Source organism: Furipterus horrens, unplaced genomic scaffold, assembly GCF_987537825.1.
Source record: "Furipterus horrens unplaced genomic scaffold, mFurHor1.1.pri manual_scaffold_2, whole genome shotgun sequence".
Classification (NCBI taxonomy): Eukaryota; Metazoa; Chordata; class Mammalia; order Chiroptera; family Furipteridae; genus Furipterus; species Furipterus horrens.
In genome coordinates this window covers 104,030,050-104,047,078 of record NW_028327172.1, presented here as the reverse complement: position 1 = coordinate 104,047,078, position 17,029 = coordinate 104,030,050, and the positions used below count along the sequence as shown (strand labels likewise).

General features: G+C 40.5%; 1 protein-coding gene and 1 non-coding gene across 2 annotated transcripts; both read left to right on the top strand.

Moving 5' to 3' along the window:
- The first annotated feature begins 1,139 nt into the window (after nucleotides 1-1,139).
- On the top strand, nucleotides 1,140-6,447 carry CUNH4orf36 (chromosome unknown C4orf36 homolog). The gene is made up of 3 exons (XM_090267918.1): nucleotides 1,140-1,201; nucleotides 5,865-6,019; nucleotides 6,222-6,447. The coding sequence occupies exons 1-3, from the start codon at nucleotides 1,140-1,142 to the stop codon at nucleotides 6,353-6,355; spliced, it is 351 nt and encodes a 116-aa protein (XP_090124044.1). The 3' UTR covers nucleotides 6,356-6,447.
- LOC150019215 (U6 spliceosomal RNA) lies at nucleotides 1,608-1,715 on the top strand. Its single transcript, XR_016509375.1, has one exon. It is a non-coding gene; the product is annotated as a U6 spliceosomal RNA (small nuclear RNA).
- Nucleotides 6,448-17,029: the final 10,582 nt, after the last annotated feature.

Below are 17,029 nucleotides of genomic sequence, written 5' to 3'. Positions count from 1 at the left end.
TGTCCTTTTCAGGGAAAGGACCAGTTTACAGCCCTCTTGCGCTAGAGGGCTTCTTCCCTCCAGCGAGCTGGGGGTCTTCGGCTGTGTAAGAGGTTCCCGCCCCAGGAGGACCCCGCGGGCTGCGTGTCCCGAGCCTCGCCCCCCGGACTCCTAGAGGGCTGGCCCCCCACCACAAAGCCCTTTATTGAGGCTGCGGCTCCCCAGGAGAGCAGGAAGGAGGAGTGTGCCTGCCGGCGCAGGGCCGCGGCGTGGGCGCGGCCTTGTGCACCGAGTTGGGGGTGAGCTCTTTCCTCGGTCCGCTGGGGAGCACGACCCTCAGAGACAGCAGAATGCTGCTGGGAAGCAGGCGCTGGCGCCCCCTCCGAAACCCGCCTCCGGGCCCCGTGGAGCAGGCCCTCCTGCGGGTGGTAGGAGGAGCAGGGCGTGGGCTCGGGAAGGAGGTGCGGAGGGAGGACCCAGCGCTGGGCTCAGGTCCCTGCAGCGACTGAGGCCTCCACCCGCCCCGCGGAGCTGGTTCTCGGGTGGAACTGCGAAAGGGAGTGGGAGGTCAGGGGCCCGGGGGGTCCGGGAGAGACTTGCCTGTGAGACATGTGAGTTAGAGGGGAAGTAGGATTGTTCCTGCAAGTTAGACACTTTTTAAGTTCAGATATTTCAAAGAGGGAAAATCTGGGCAAGTTCGCTTTTTTTTTTTTTTAAAGGCTGGGGTGGGGCACAGGAAGTTCCTGTGCCCCGCACAGTCTTGCGTCACTTAACATTGCCACAATCTACCACAATTTTGGTGCTGCGGGGTTTGAGCCAGTTGGGCAGGCTCAGGCAAGTGACAAAATAGCACGACGGGAAAAACGATGCTGTTAACCAGGCATTTTCTCCTTACAAGACAAAAAGTGATAAAATGAGTTCTTGGAAAATAAAAGAGAACACGGTTCTACCTTAGGAGTTCAGCTTCACTGAACATTTTATTAGGAGCCGCCTGGCATTCAGAAATGCTTTTTTTCTGAATCTTTATTATTTGAACATTAAAAAATATTCAAGCGAAGGCCATTCATTAGGTATGTTGCAATCATTTCAGGCAAAGTGAACAGAATATCTGAGTCATTACAAAAGGCACCTGTGCTGGGAAATTAGACTGATAATTCACCATGGCGTATGGCTTGCCAAGAAAGAACACAGTGAAAAACATTCTGCGGGGCAGTTATCAAGTGTAAGTATTTTTATTATGGTACGCATTGACTTGGGATGGGGAGTGTCTTTGCTAAAATAAAAATACTGGGCACCCGTATGTTCCCTGTGATATAGATACTGGACTGTATGAGACATTTTTGGGTGTCTGGATAATGTGTGTGAGTGTGTGTATGTGTGTGTGTGTGTATGTGTTTTTTTTTTTTTTTTTTTTGTGTATGTGTTTTAAGGCAACTGCTATTACTGGAATTTATAAATTATCTTACTTAGTCTTTAAAACAAAAGGACACTTTCAAATGAGAAAACTGAGGTTTGAAAAAATGGTTTGATCAAAGACACAGTCATGTAGTAAAGCGACAGGGTTAGAAGTCTCCTTACTCTAAAGCAACACTTTCTACTATTGCCCATCACTTTAAAATACCTCTGTAGTGCTCGCTTCGGCAGCACATATACTAAAATTGGAACGATAACAGAGATGATTAGCATGGCCCCTGCGCAAGGATGACACGCAAATTCGTGAAGCGTTCCATATTTTTTTCTTGGATGGGAAGAATCAACATCATCAAAATGGCCATATGACCCAAAGCAATTTACAGATTCAATGCAATCCCTATTAAAATACCAATGACATATTTCACAGACCTAGAACAAATACTCCATGAATTCATATGGAACCAAAAAAGACCCCGAATAGCAAAAGCAATCTTGAGACAGAAGAACACAGCAGGAGGAATCACAACACCAGATATCAAACAATACTACAAAGCCACTGTAATCAAAACAGTCTGATACCGGCATAAGAACAGACATATAGATCAGTGGAACAGAATAGAGAGTCCAGAAATAAACCCAGGCCTCTATGGTCAACTAATCTTTGATAAAGGAGGAAGGAACATAAAATGGAGTGAGAAGAGCCTCTTTAACAAATGGTGCTGGGAGAACTGGATAGGGACCTGCAAAAAAATGAAACTAGACCACCAACTTACACCACACACAAGAATAAACTCAAGATGGATCAAAGACTTAAATGTAAGCCGTGACACCATAAAAGTCCTAGAGGAAAACATAGGCAAGAAAATATCAGATATCTCACGTAACAATCTCTTCACGGATACATCTCCTAAAGCAAGAGAAATAAAGGAAAAAATAAATAAATGGGATTACATCAAACTGAAGAGTTTCTGCTCAGCAAAAGAAAACATCAGCAAGATGAAAAGGAAACCAACCATATGGGAAAACATATTTGCCAATGACATCACAGACAGGGGACTGATTTCCAAAATATATAAAGAGCTGATACGACTCAACATCAAGAAAACAAACAACCCAATTGAAAAATGGGCAAAGGACCTGAACAAACACTTCTCCGAAGAGGACATACAGAAGGTCCATAGACACATGAAAAAATGCTCAACATCATTAGCCATCAGAGAGATGCAAATAAAAACCACAATGAGATACCATTTTACACCAGTCAGAATGGCCATCATCAACAAATCAACAAGCAACAAGTGCTGGCGAGGATGTGGAGAAACGGGAACCCTACTGCACTGTTGGTGGGAATGCAGACTGGTGCAGCCACTATGGAGAACAGTATGGAATTACCTCAAAAGATTAAAAATGGAACTGCCTTTTGAACCAGCGACTCCACTACTAGGATTATACCCGAAGAATCTTGAAACACCAATTCAAAAGAACTTATGCACTCTTATGTTCATTGCAGCACTGTTTACAATAGATAAGTGCCGGAAACAACCTAAGTGCCCATCTGTAGATGAGTGGATCAAAAAACTGTGGTACATTTACACAATGGAATACTATGTAGCAGAAAGAAAGAAGGAACTCCTGCCATTTGCAACAACATGGATGGAACTAGAGAGAATTATGCTTAGTGAAATAAGCCAGGCAAAGAAAGAAAAATACCATATGATATCACCTAATACAGGAAACTAAAGAACAACACAAACAAAGGAACTAAATAGAACAAAGAGCAGAATAGCAGTCAATAGGGGGGAGGGGAGAGGGAGAGAAGGGTGATAAGTAAGGGAAGGGTTTAATTAAAGAGCCTGTATAAAAGACTCATGGACATGGACAACGGGGAGGGATATGATTGTGGGAGAGGGGGTGGGTTGGGTGGGGGAGAGAAATTAGGGGAAAAGGGGACAACTGTAATTGAAAAACCAAAAAAAAACAAAAACAAAAAACAAAAAACCTCTAGATAGTGCAAATCTATCTAAAAATGTTTCGGTGTCAGGTTCATCTTAACAAGCATACTTAATTAGCTAGTATGAAGGGTCAGTTTTTCATCTTGGATGCTTTGACAGGCAATGTCAGATAATCCCCCCCCCTTCTCTATCCTTCTCACAAGAAAGTAGTTTATATCATACTATTTAGAAGAGCAACTGAATTAAGAGGAACAGAATGGTAGTACCACTTTTTGGAGTTATTTGCCAAGATAAGTCCTCACCTTGGACTTTCTTTAAATTATTTTTAGAAGATTATTAAAAAAACACTATAAACACATACAAATAGTATAGAAAAACATTTGAAAGGAAAATAAAAATGTTATTTCTCATATTTCCGTTTCTACCCACACTCCAGTCCCACTCAGTGGTAAAATGTTTTCTATATTTTAATAGAATTTGTCTATTATACAAGATGCACATACACAAACACATACAAGGTTTCTCCAGAAAATGTCCAACCATTGTTAATATAATGAGAACGATTTGCAGAACATTGATGTAGCCTGGCAGCCAAGGAGAATGGCCTGGAATGCGCTTATGTGAACAGTGATGACTTCACTGTACCAGTCAGTGGAGGTGGTAGATGTTGTTGAGTGAGCATGTGTACTGTGTGGCCGTTGCATTCAAAGTGACTGAGTAGAGCAACAAATCTGCACCCAATTTTGTGTTAAGCTTGAACATTCCTCTGTGGAAACTATTCAGATGATTCAGAAGGCTGCAGCTTTGGGCAACTGGTGATCGACAGCTTTATCACAACAATGTGCCCACTCATGAATCACATCTTGTGCAGAGTTTTTTTTGCAAAACATGAAATCACCCAGGTGACTTAGCCCCTGCTACAGCCCAGATTTGGTTCCCTGTGACTTCTGGCTTTTTCCCAAAACTAAAATCACTTTTGAAAAGAATGAGATTTTACACCATTGACAAGATTCAGGAAAATACAATGGGGCAGTTGGTGGTGACTGGGAGAACTGTGTGAGGCCCCAAGGTGCCTACTTTAAAGGGGACTGAGGCATTGTTGTCCTATGTATAACGTTTCTTGTATTTTCTTCAATAAATGTCTCTATTTTTCATAATACATGACTGGATACCTTTTGGAAAGACCTCATACACACACGCACTCACACACACACACACACACACACACGGTTTACACATGGGGTTATACTGAACTTTGCTCCCCACCCCATTACATCTTGTAAAGCCTACTGATTAAAATCACAGGTTCTAAAGTTTGACTTTCCTTGCTCAAATTCCAACTCAAGACCAACAACCTTGTGACCTTGGACAAGTTGTTCTCTGTTCTTGTTTCCTAATCTATAAAATGAGGATAATAACTGCACCTGCCTACTGAGTAGGGTTACTGTGGTAATTAAATGAGTTCATGTGTGTAAACTGATTTAAACAATGCCTAGCATACAATAAGTGCTAGAGAAATATTAGTTGTTTTATTGCTCATCTTTCCAAATCAACATAAAAGGAAAAACCACATTCTTTCATTACATGTATATACCACAATTTATTAACCAAGGTCTTTGTTTGATAGACACTAAAGCTATTTTCTTTGAGGTTTTCTGGACAAACGATGCTTCAATGAGAATCTTGTAAATAACTATGTGCACTTGTTCAAGTACATCTATAATAATTGTAGACTTTAAGTCATTCCTTAAAGTTAGATGATAAAGTAGCAAGGAAGCTGGAGGTGGAAAACAAAAAGTGTACTACCCTCACTTTCGTCACTCATGCCAGAGCAGGTCTTTCCCCTTCCTCATACGAATGAACTCATAGTGACTGTAGACATCTCATTGCTTGTAGCTGATATTTTAAATTTCCTAATTAGGACACATAAAACAATTCATTTAAAGTTCATAGTGATATCATCTCCTTCAGTTTTCTAAGGATTCTTTTGATACTAGTGCTTCTAAATAAATATACCTAGGCTACGTACCAGCTCTGGTTCTTAATTAAGTCATGAGTATCAATTTCCTTGTCTACCTACAGAGTGGCTATAAAGATTAAAATAAGATCACACACTCAAAGTCTTTGTGTATGCCAAGCACCCTGCTCAGTGCATGCTTATTCCCTTTGTTCCTTCTTGCCTATGTGACCATATTTTTGATCAGCCATAAAAGACTACATCATTTTTAAAAGACATGGAGAGATTAAATTGACTTCAGGGAGGCTGTATTGTGAACAAATATTCCTGCCATTATACTTTATGGTAATTTTTCAATATATTTTTTCATTAGTTAATATAATCCTTCTTCTCCTGGCTAGATTAACAATTCTGGAAAATCCTGAATACCATCCCCCTCCACCCCACGTAAACGTAAGTGTTAAGTAGAAAACAGAGCTGATTAGAATTAGATGTCTTCTGTTTATCCCATAGTAGATGCTTAATAAATATTTGTTGAGTTAATTAATGAATTTTCACTCCAGACAGCAACCGTGGGATCTTGCACTGCTTACAGAGACCTGGTACACAAACCTAGTTCAAATCAAGTTTCCTTTCTTGGAAGAAATTACATTTGGTGGTCCTATATATCTTAAAAGGTGTAAAGTCAATAAGGATGGTATGCTCCCTTCTGCAGAAGGTATGTTCAATAAGAATGACTTTAATAAGTTGCAAATTTTATGTATTTTGCTTATTGTCAGAAAAATGTTTAAATATGTTCATTCTAGTCTTGTTTAGTATTCAAGAATGTGAAATTTGCTGTGTATTAAATATTCAGTTTTGTGTAAATTATGCATTGTGAAAAATATGTGTTGGATTGCTTCATGTATTTTATTTTTTAGATATCAAACTTGAAAGGGAATATGAAATGAAGCGCCTGAATAACCTGAAAAGTCAGGAAAATGCAGCTGAGGAAATTCAGTTTGCCCTAAGGGAAAAGGAAGGTGGTTTGAGAAGACCTCTTCCACCTAAGTGACAGTTGCTTCATAATCGAATCTGTGCTGTGTGCTTTCTGCATCTGGAGGGGATGAAGGGCTGCAGCCTATCACTACGTGAGATTCCATGCAGGTATATGAATGCCACTGGGGATCAGCCTGCTCAGGTACTTAGTGGACAACTCTGACAGGCCTTCTGGTCCCTGCCATGCACCTGATCCATTGTATCACAAGCAACAGCACGGTAAGTAGATCAAAAATGCATCTGGAATAGTCATTGGTGCTCTTCATTTTGATTTTTTGTGAAATTGAACTAAGGGAAGAGAAAACTCCTTGTCATAGACAACTATTTTTAAGTATATTTTATTGATTATGCTGTTACAGTTATCCCAATTTCTTTTCCCTTTGTTGCCCTCTGCCCAGCACCCCTCTTCCTCCAGCAATCCCACCCTCCTTAGTTCATGTCCATGGATCATGCATATAAGTTCTTTGGCTTATCCTTTCCTATATTATTAACTTCCCCCTGTCTACTTTGTACCAACCAATTATGCTTAGTCCCTGCACCATTTCCCCATTTCTCCCCCTTTTCTCTCCTAACTGATAACTCTCCAAATGATCCCCATACCTATGATTCTGTTACTATTCTGGTTTTTTTGCTTAGTTTTTTTTTGTTTTAATTTTCTTTAGGTTCCATTGTTGATAGTTGTGAGTTTGTTGTCATTTTAATGTTCATAGTGTTGATCCTCTTTTTCTTAAGTAAATCCCTTTAATATCTCATATAATAATGATTTGGTGATGATGAACTCCTTTAGCTTCACCTTGTCTGGGAAGCACTTCACTTGCACTTCCATTCTAAATGATAGCTTTGCTGGATAGAGTAATCTTGATTGTAGGTCCTTGCTTTTCATCACTTCAAATACTTCTTAGCAGTCCCTTCTTCCCTGCAAAATTCTCTTGAGAAATCAGCTGGTAGTCTTATAGGCACCCCTTTGTCGGTAAGTCTCTGCTTTTCTCTTGCTGCTTTTAAGATTCACTCTTCATCTTTAACCTTTGGCATTTTAATTATGATGTGTCTTGGTGTGGTCCTCTTTGGGCCTAGCTTATTTGGGACTTTCTGTGCTTTCTGGACTTGTATGTCTATCTCCTTCACCAAATTTGGGAAGTTTTTCTTCATTATTTTTTCACATAAGTTTTCAATTTCTTCCTCTTCTTCTTCTACTTTTGTCACCCCTATAATTTGGATGTTGGCATGTTTAAAGTTGTCCCAGAGGTTCCCCCAGGCCTCTCCTCATTTTTTTCAGTTCTTGTTTCCTCCTTCTGTACTGGTTTACTGTTCCAATTAGTTGATTTGAACCCTGGTTTCCTTTCATTCACCACTAGTTTCATGTGGATTTTCTTTCATTTCACTTAGTATAGCCTTCATTTCTTCCCTGTCATTCTTGATCTTTTCTGTCAAGTCTATGAGCATCATTATCACAAGTGCTTTGAATTGTGCATCTGTTAAGTTGGTTATCTCCTTGTTGCTCAGTTATCCCACTGGAACCTTGATCTGCCTTCCTCCCCTTTTGGGCCATACTACTCTGGCTCTTCATCTTGACAGCTTTCTGTGTTTCCCTCTGTGACTTAGGTAGAGCTGTCATACCTGTTACGTTGTAAGGGGCGAAACCTTAGGTATTCATCAATGCTGGTGACTGGTTTCACCACATTGTGGTGATGTATATGGGGGAGGGGTCTGAGAAGGAACAGTGCTGCTTGCCTCACACTTGCCCCCTTTCGGGCACTCTCTCCTTCCCCGTACTAAGCAAGCTACCTCCACTGAGAAACTGGCAGTTTCTTCCTCCGCCCCAACCCCCACTCATTTTCATAGTCAGAAACAATGTGGCTCTGTTTTCCCCAGTACTGAAACCATAAGCTGCTCAGTTTGGTCTGAGGCTGGGATCCTTTTGGTCTGAGGCTGGGATTGCTTCCCAGGTTTAAAAAGTATGACTGTGCTTTTCACTGCAGCTACAGTCCCTGTGCTGCTGCCGCCAGCCCCTGCTGCCACTAGCCTTGCTGCCAGCTGCTGCTGCCAAGCACCACCCTTGCAGCTGTTGCTGCAGCGCCGCACCTCATTCTCTCCATTCTGGCTCCACCCCTCTTACTTTTCTGGCTGAATATTTTGTCTTTATTTCTTTGCTTGTTGAATTTTTATGTGGTTTAATTTTCTGGATCTTCTGGGTTTTTTTAGTTTTGAAGTGGTTGTAAATTCCTTCTTAGTTGTGAGGGAGATGCAGCGTGTCTACCTACACCTCCACCTTGGCCAGAAGTACCTCTGTGACTTAGGTAGAGCTGTTGAATCTGTTATGTTGTAAGGGGCGGAGCCTTAGGTATTTGTCAGTGCGGGGTGACCTGTTTCACCACATTGTGGTGCTGTATGTGGCGGTGGGAGGGGGGTTCTGTAGGGAACAATGCCACTTGATCAGCACTTGCCCCTTTTCCAGGCACTTTCCCCACTTGCCCTGTGGGACTGGTGTCTCTCTACTTGTCACTCTTGCAGTCGTTCCCAGAGTGGGTGGGTTTGTGGATGTTCTAGGACTGTGGGGGCTGTTTAAACAAGTGGACTCTGTTGAGACACTGGCAGTTTCTTCCTCTGCCCCAACACCCACTGGTTTTCACTGTAAGAAGCAATGAGGCTTTATTTTCTGCAGTGCTGGAACCGTGAGCTGCGTGGTATGGTCTTGGACAGGGGTCACTCCCCAGGTGTCCCTCCCAACTTTTTTTTTAATGTGTTACTGTGCTTTCCTCCAGCTGGCCACAGCTGCTGCCACCACTGCCATCTCCACACTGCATCCTTCACCCTGGCTCTGCCACTCCTACCTGTCTGGATGAGTATTTCTTCTTTATGTCTGTTTGTTGGACTTCCATGCAGCTCGATTTCCTGGAACTTCTGGTTGTCTCTAGTTTTGAGGTAGTTGTATTCCTTAGTTCTGGAGGGAGATGCAGTGTGTCTACCTATGCCTCCATCTTGGCTGGAAGCTGATAGATAGAGACATTATTTTGAAGAACATTTAAAATTTGCATCTCTGAGATCCTAAGGAGACAACAGGAAAAAGAGAAATTATTTTTTTAATTTATATTTTGTTGAGTATGCTATTACAGATGTCCCATTTTCCCCCTTTCCCCTCTCCACCCAACACCCCCCCCATTCCCTCAGGCAGTCCCCACACCATTGTTCATGTCCATGGGTCATGCATATAAGTTCTTTATTTACTCCATTACCTCTACTGTACTTTACATTCCCATGGCTATTCTGTAATTACCTATTTGTATTTCTTAATCCCCTCACCTCTTCACCCATTCCCCCACACTCCTCTCCCATTGGCAACCATCAAAACATTCTCCATGTCCATGATTCTGTCTCTGTTCTTTTTCTTTGCTTAGTTTGTTTTTTAGATTCAATTGTTGATAGATATGTATTTATTGTTACTTTATTGTTGATAGTTTTGATCTTCTTTCTCTTAAATAAGTCCCTTTATAACTTCATATAATAATGGTTTGGTGATGTTTAACTCCTTTAGATTTTTCTTGTTTGGGAAGCTCTTTAACTGCCCTTTGTTTTTAAATGATATTTTCACTGGGTAGAGCAATCTTGCCTGTAGGTCCCTGCTTTTCATGACTTTGAATATTACTTGCCAATATTTTCTAGACTGTAAAGTTTCTTTTGAGAAATCAGGTGACGGTCTTATGGGAACTCCTTTGTAGGTAACTAACTGCTTTTCTTTTATAGCTTTTAAGATTCTCTCTTTATCTTTAACCTTTGTCATTTGAATTATGATATGTCTTGACATGGACCTCTTTGTATCCATCTTGTTTGGGACTCTCTGTGCTTCCTGGACTTACATATCTATATCCTTCACCAAATTAGGGGAGTTTTCTTTTACTGTTTTTTCAAATAGATATTCAATTTCTTGCTCTTTCTCTTCTTCTGGCACCCCTATTATTTGAATGTTTGATCTCTTGGAAGTTGTCCCAGAAACTGCTTACACTCTACCCATTTTTTTTTAATTCTTTTTTCTCTTTTTCTGATTTGTTGTTTTTTTTCTTTCTTATGATCCACATCATTGATGTGATTCTTGGCTTCATGCACTCTACTGTTGTTTCCCTGTAAATTGTTCTTTATTTCAATTAGTGAATCCTTTCTTTCTGACTGTATCTTTTTTTGCTGTTGAAGTACTCACTAAGTTCCTTGAGCATCCTTATAACCAGTGTTATCTGATAGATTGATTATCTGCATCTGATAGATTAATTATCTTCATTTGTTTAACTCTTTCTCTGGAGTTTTGACCCGTTCTTTCTTTTGGACTATGTTTCTTTGTCTTCTTGTTTTGGCAGCCTCCCTGTGTTTTTTCTATGTATTAGGTAGGATTGTTATGACTCTTTATCTTGGTAGCATGACCAAATATAGTAGGTGTTCTGTAGGATTCAGTGTCACCCAAGCTGTGTACTCAAGTTTTACCCTTTGTGTGGGCTGAGTACAGCCTCCTCTTGTAGTTGAGCCTTGGTTGCTGTTGACAGTTCAATAGAAGGTATTTACCCATGCCAATCAGCTGCAAGGACTGGCTGTGACCACTGACCACCAACTTCCACCCTTTGTGGAGCCTTAGCTGTGCAAGGGCAGGGTGGTGGTACTTAGGCATGGTCTGTAGCTACCCTCTGCATGTACAAGCTCTGGGATTTCCCTGGTGGTGCAGACCAGTATCAGCCCCCACCTGTGTTCTACTCAGGGCCACCCTGCCTGGGTTATAAAGCAATTCAAGATTGCTGCTACTTGTGCTGGGCTTGGAGATTCCCAGGAGAAGCCATGCTGTGAATCTAGGCTGGCTGCTTCTAGTGCCAGGCCTGGGGCCACTTAGCTAGAGTTATGGTGCCTGGGGGGCTCACTGAGGCTGGCTGTTGCTTGTTTGAAAGGGTTTTGGAAGTTGTGAAGTATGAGCCCAAGACCAGCCATTCATATGGTAAAGTCACTGTTAACAGCTTGGGTTGCCCTATAAGTTAGGTGGAATGGCTTTGTGGATCTGTGAGGGACAGTTCAGAAAAGAGACAATGGTCTCTGCCTGCCTTTCTGTCTGGGAGAAAGCTGTCCCCCAGCTCTTTCCTTGATATGAGACACTTCAGTTTCTCCCTGTATGTCACGGGTGCCTTTCAAGTTGCTACCATGGTGCTGGAGTTCAGGAGTGAGTCTGGGTAAGTTTGTGGGTGTGTTCTTTAAGAGGAAGTGATTGGGGCTCCAGCAGTTTCTTCCACCTACTTAATCCCCACTGGTTTTTGCAGTCAGAAGTTATGGGGACTTATCTTCCTGGCACTGGAACCCTGGGCTGCAGGCTTGTTGTGGGGCTGGGATTCCTCACTCCTGAGATAGCCCTCCCAATTTTTATTTACTGCATGTGGATCTAGAACCAGCCCATTCCATGTCTCTGGTCCTCCTACCAGCCTGGGTGGATGTGATTTCTTTAATTCCTTACTTGTCAGACTTCCATTCAACTCGATTTCTGATGGTTCTGAGTTATGGTTATTCTATAGTTTAGTGGTAATTTTGATGTGGTTGTGGTTGTGGATGTGGCATAGGTAAACATATCCAATACACCAAAAATTTCTTTTAAAATTAAAAACTATGAAAACTTCTGTTTGGTTAAGAAAAATTGTAGATTTCTTTTAAGTATCTCCATTTTCCAATTTTCAGTGAAATATATATTTATTCTCATGTAGTACTTTAAAGTAGCAAGTAAAACTTTTATGTTTTGATATCCTAAAAAATTGTCTTTTTCCTTTTGCCTAATTTCATATTGTGTCTCTGGGATGCCCTGGGGTATGTGGAACACATGTATGTCTGTGAAGGTGACTTGAAAATAACAAAGATCTTATTATTTAAATTCTTTTTTCTTCTTGTTTTCTGATTGCTTGGTTTTGGGTTCCTCTGTTCCAAGTCATTAATTTGATTCTGTGGTTCATCTACTCTCCTATTGCTCCCCTGTAAATTGTTCTTTATTTTAATTAGTGCGTCCTTCATTTCTGACTGGATCTTTTTTATGCTGTTGAGGTCCTCACTAAGTTCTTTGAGCATTTTATAACCATTTTTTTGAACTCTGCATCTGATAGAATGATTATTTCACGTTGTTTAGTTCTTTTTCTAGAATTTTGATCTGTTCTCTCATTTGAGCTGTTTCTTTGACTCCTCATTGTGGCAGCCTTCTTGTGTTTGTCTCTATGTATTAGGTAGAGCTGCGTTGACTCCATGTCATGGTAGTGTGGCTTAATGTAGTAGGTGTCCTGTAGGGTCCAGTGGCAGAGCCTTCCCTATCACCTAAGCTGTGTACTTGAGGTGCACCCTTTGAGTGGGCTGAGTACAACCTCCTTTTGTAGTTGAGCCTTGGTTCCTATTGGCAGACCAACGGTAGGGATTTACTCAGGCCGTTAGTTGCAAGGACTGGCTGTGACCACTGACCACCAATCTCCACTCTCTGTGGAGGATCAGCTGTGCAGGGACCAGGTGGTGATGCTCCAGTGTAGTCTGTAGCTGTTCACTGGGTGCTCTGGCCCTAGGGTTTCTGGGTGGTGCAGGCCAAGGTCAGCTCCCACCTGTGTTTTGCCCAAGGCACCCTGCCTCAGCTACAAAGCAATCTGAGATGCCTGCTGGGCTTGGAGATTCCCAGGCAAAGCTGAGCTGTGAGTCTAAGCTGGCTGCTGATAGTGTCCGGCCTGGACTTCACTGAAGTTAGGTATTGCTTGTTTGATAGGATTTAAGAAGTTGTGAAGAGTGAGCCAAGTCCAGTCATTCATATGGAAAAGCAGCTTTGGTAGGCCTGTAATTGGGTGGGATAGAGTCTCTAGGGATCTCCAAGGCAGGTCAAACGGTGTTGGCCAGAGTGATGGAATTTTAGATATGGCACCAGCTTGCTGGCTCTGTAAGGGGAGGGTTTAGAAAAGGGAGAATGGCCTCTGTTCAGAGGTCCTGGTGTGGGGCGGGGACTCCTCACTTGAATGATGTCCCTTCCAAATTTTTATCCACCACACGTGGGTTTGGGACCAGCTCATTTCCAGCTCGTTTCGCATCTGTGCCCCCCTCCTACCAATCTGGATGGATATGTAGTTGTCAGATTTCCATTCAACAAGAATTCATAGTCGTCAGATTTCCATTCAACTTGACTTCTGACTGTTCTGAGTGATGATTGTTCTATATATATGTATTTATTTTATTTTATTTTATTTTATTTTTTGGCTTTTCAATTACAGTTGTCCCATTTTTTCCCCAGTGCCCCCGCCACCCAACCCACCCCTTCTCCCACAATCATATCCCTCCCCGTTGTGCATGTCCATGGGTCATTTATACACGTTCCTTGACTAAACCCTTCCCTTACTTATCCCCCTTCTCTCCTGCCCCCATTGACTGTTATTCTGCTCCTTGTTCTATTTAGTTCATTTGTTTATGTTGTTCTTTAGTTTCCTGTATTAGGTAATATCATATGGTATTTTGCTTTCTTTGCCTGGCTTATTTCACTAAGCATAATACTTTCTAGTTCCATCCATGTTGTCACAAATGGCAGGAGTTCCTTCTTTCTCTCTGCTGCATAGTATTTCATTGTGTAAATGTACCACACTGTTTTGATCCACTCATCTACAGATGGGCACTTAGGCTGTTTCCAGCACTTAGCTATTGTAAACAGTGCTGCTATGAACATAGGGGTGCATAAGTTCTTTTGAATTACGGTTTTAGGATTTTTCGGATATAATCCTAGCAGTGGAATGGCTGGTTCATAAGGCAGTTCCATTTTTAGTGTTTTGAGGAAATTCCATACTGTTTTGCATAGTGGTTGCACCAGTCTGCATTCCCACCAACAGTGCAGTAGGGTTCCCATTTCTCCACATCCTCACCAGTGCTTGTTGTTTGTTGATTTGTTGATGATGGCCATTTGACAGATGTAAAGTGGTATCTCATTGTGGTTTTTATTTGCATCTCTCTGATGGCTAATGATGTTGAGCATTTTTTCATGTGTCTATGGACTTTCTGTATGTCCTCTTCAGAGAAGTGTTTGTTCAGGTCCTTTGCCTGTTTTTTAATTGGCTTGTCTGATTTCTTGGTGTTGAGTCATATAAGCTCTTTATATATTTTGGAGATCAGTCCCTTGTCTGAGGTATCATTGGCAAATATGTTTTCCCATATGGTTGGTTTCCTTTTCATCTTGCTGATGTTTTCTCTTGCTGAGCAGAAACTCTTTAGTTTGATGTAGTCCCATTTGTTTATTTTTTCCTTTATTTTCTTGCCTTAGGAGATGTATTCGTGAAGATATTGTTACGTGAGATATCTGAAAATTTTCTGCCTGTGTTTTCCTCTAGGACTTTTATGGTGTCACAGCTTACATTTAAGTCTTTGATCCATCTTGAGTTTATTCTTGTGTGTGGTGTAAGTTGGTGGTCTAGTTTCATTTTTTTGCATGTCCCTATCCAGTTCTCCCAGCACCATTTGTTGAACAGGCTCTTCTCACTCCATTTTATGTTCCTTCTTCCTTTATCAAATATTAGTTGACCATATAGTCCTGGGTGTATTTCTGGACTCTCTATTTTGTCCCATTGATCTATATGTCTGTTCTTTTGCCAGTACCAGACTGTTTTGATCACAGTGGCTTTGTAGTATAGTTTGATGTCTGGTATTGTGATTCCTCCTGCTGTGTTCTTCTGTCTCAAGATTGCTTTGGCTATTCGGGGTCTTTTTTTTTTTGTTCCATATGAATTTTTGGAGTATTTGTTCTAGGTCTGTGAAATATGTCATTGGTATTTTAATAGGGATTTCATAGAATCCGTAAATTGCTTTGGGTCATATGGCCATTTTGATGATGTTGATTCTTCCCATCCAAGAACATGGTATTTGCTTCCATTTATTTGTATCTTCCTTAATTTTTCTTCAATGTTACATAATTTTCAAATTACAGGTCTTTTATCTCTTTGGTTAAGTTTATTCCTAGGTATTTTATTTTTCTTGTTGCTATAATGGGATTTTCTTTTTTGTTTCTGTCTCTGATATTTTATTGTTGATGTACAGAAATGCCTTAAATATCTGTATATTTCTTTTGTACCCTGCTATTTTGCCAAATTTACTTATATATCGAGTAGTTTTTTAGTGGAGTCTATAGGGTTTTCTATGTATACTATCATGTCATCTGCATATAATGATAGTTTTACTTCTTCTTTCCCAATTTGGATGCCTTTTATTTCTTTTTCTTGTCTGATTGCTGTGACTAGGACTTCCAACGCTACGTTGAATAGGAGTGGAGAGAGTGGACATCCTTGTCTTGTTCCTGATCTCAGGGGGAATGCTTTCAGTTTTTGTCCATTGAGTATGATGTTAGCTTCCAGTTTCTCATATATAGCCTTAATTATGTTAAGGTATGCTCCCTCTATTCCTTTTGCTGAATGTTTTCATCATAAATGGATGTTGTACTTTATCAAATGCTTTTTCTGCATCTATTGATATGATCATGTGATTTTTGTCTTTCATTTTGTTTAGGTGATGTATTATATTTATTGATTTGGGAATATTAAACCATCCTTGCATCCCTGGGATGAATCCCACTTGATCGTGGTGTATGATCTTTTTAATGTGTTGCTGGATCCTGTTTGCCAATATTTTGTTGAGGATTTTAGTATCTCTGTTCATCAGCGATATTGGCCTGTAGTTTTCTTTCTTTGTTGTGTCTTGACCTGGTTTTGGAATTAGGGTAATACTGGCTTCATAGAAAGAGTTTGAGATTTTTTCCTCTTCTTGGATTTTTTGGAATAGTTTGATGAGGGTAGGAGTTAGTTCTTCCCTAAATGTTTTGTAAAGTTCTCCTGTGAAGCCATCTGGTCCAGGGCTTTTGTGTGCCGGGAGATTTTTGATTACTGTTTCAATTTCCTTCTTTGTTATTGGTCTGTTGAGACTTTCTACTTCTTCTTGATTCAGTTTTGGAAGATTATATGTTTCTAGAAATTTGTCCATTTCACCTTCGTTTTCGAGTTTCTTGCCATACAGTTGTTTTGTAGTAATTTCTTACAATTGTTTGTATTTCTGTGGTATCAGTTGTGATTTCCCCTCTTTTACTTCTAATTTTGTTTATTTGGGTCTTCTCTCTTTTTTTCTTAATTAGCCTGACTAGAGGCTTGTCAATTTTGTTTATTTTTTCAAAGAACCAGCTCCTAGTTTTGTTGATTTTTAGGATTGTTCATTTAGTGTCTATGTCATTTAATTCTGCTTTAATCTTGATGATTTCCTTTCTTCTTTTTGCCCTAGTCTTTGTTTGTTGTTGTGGCTGTTCCAGTTCTTATAACTTTAGGGTTAGATTTTTTATTTGAGATTCTTCTATCCTTTTCAGATATGCCTGCATTGCTATGAACTTTCCTCTTAGGACTGCTTTTGCTGTGTCCCATAGGTTTTGGGCTGTTGTGTGTTCATTATCATTAGTTTCCAGAAACTTCTTGATTTCTTCTTTGATATCATTTTTAATTCATTCATTATTTAATAGCATGTTATTCATTCTCCATGAGTTTAGATGTCTTTGATTTTTTTCCTTGAGGTTGATTTGTGTTCTGAAAAGATGCTTGATATGATTTCAATTTTTTTGAATTTGTTGAGGCTTGTTTTGGGTCCTATCATGTGGTCTATCTTTGAAAATGTCCCATGTGCATTTGAAAAGAATGTATAGTTT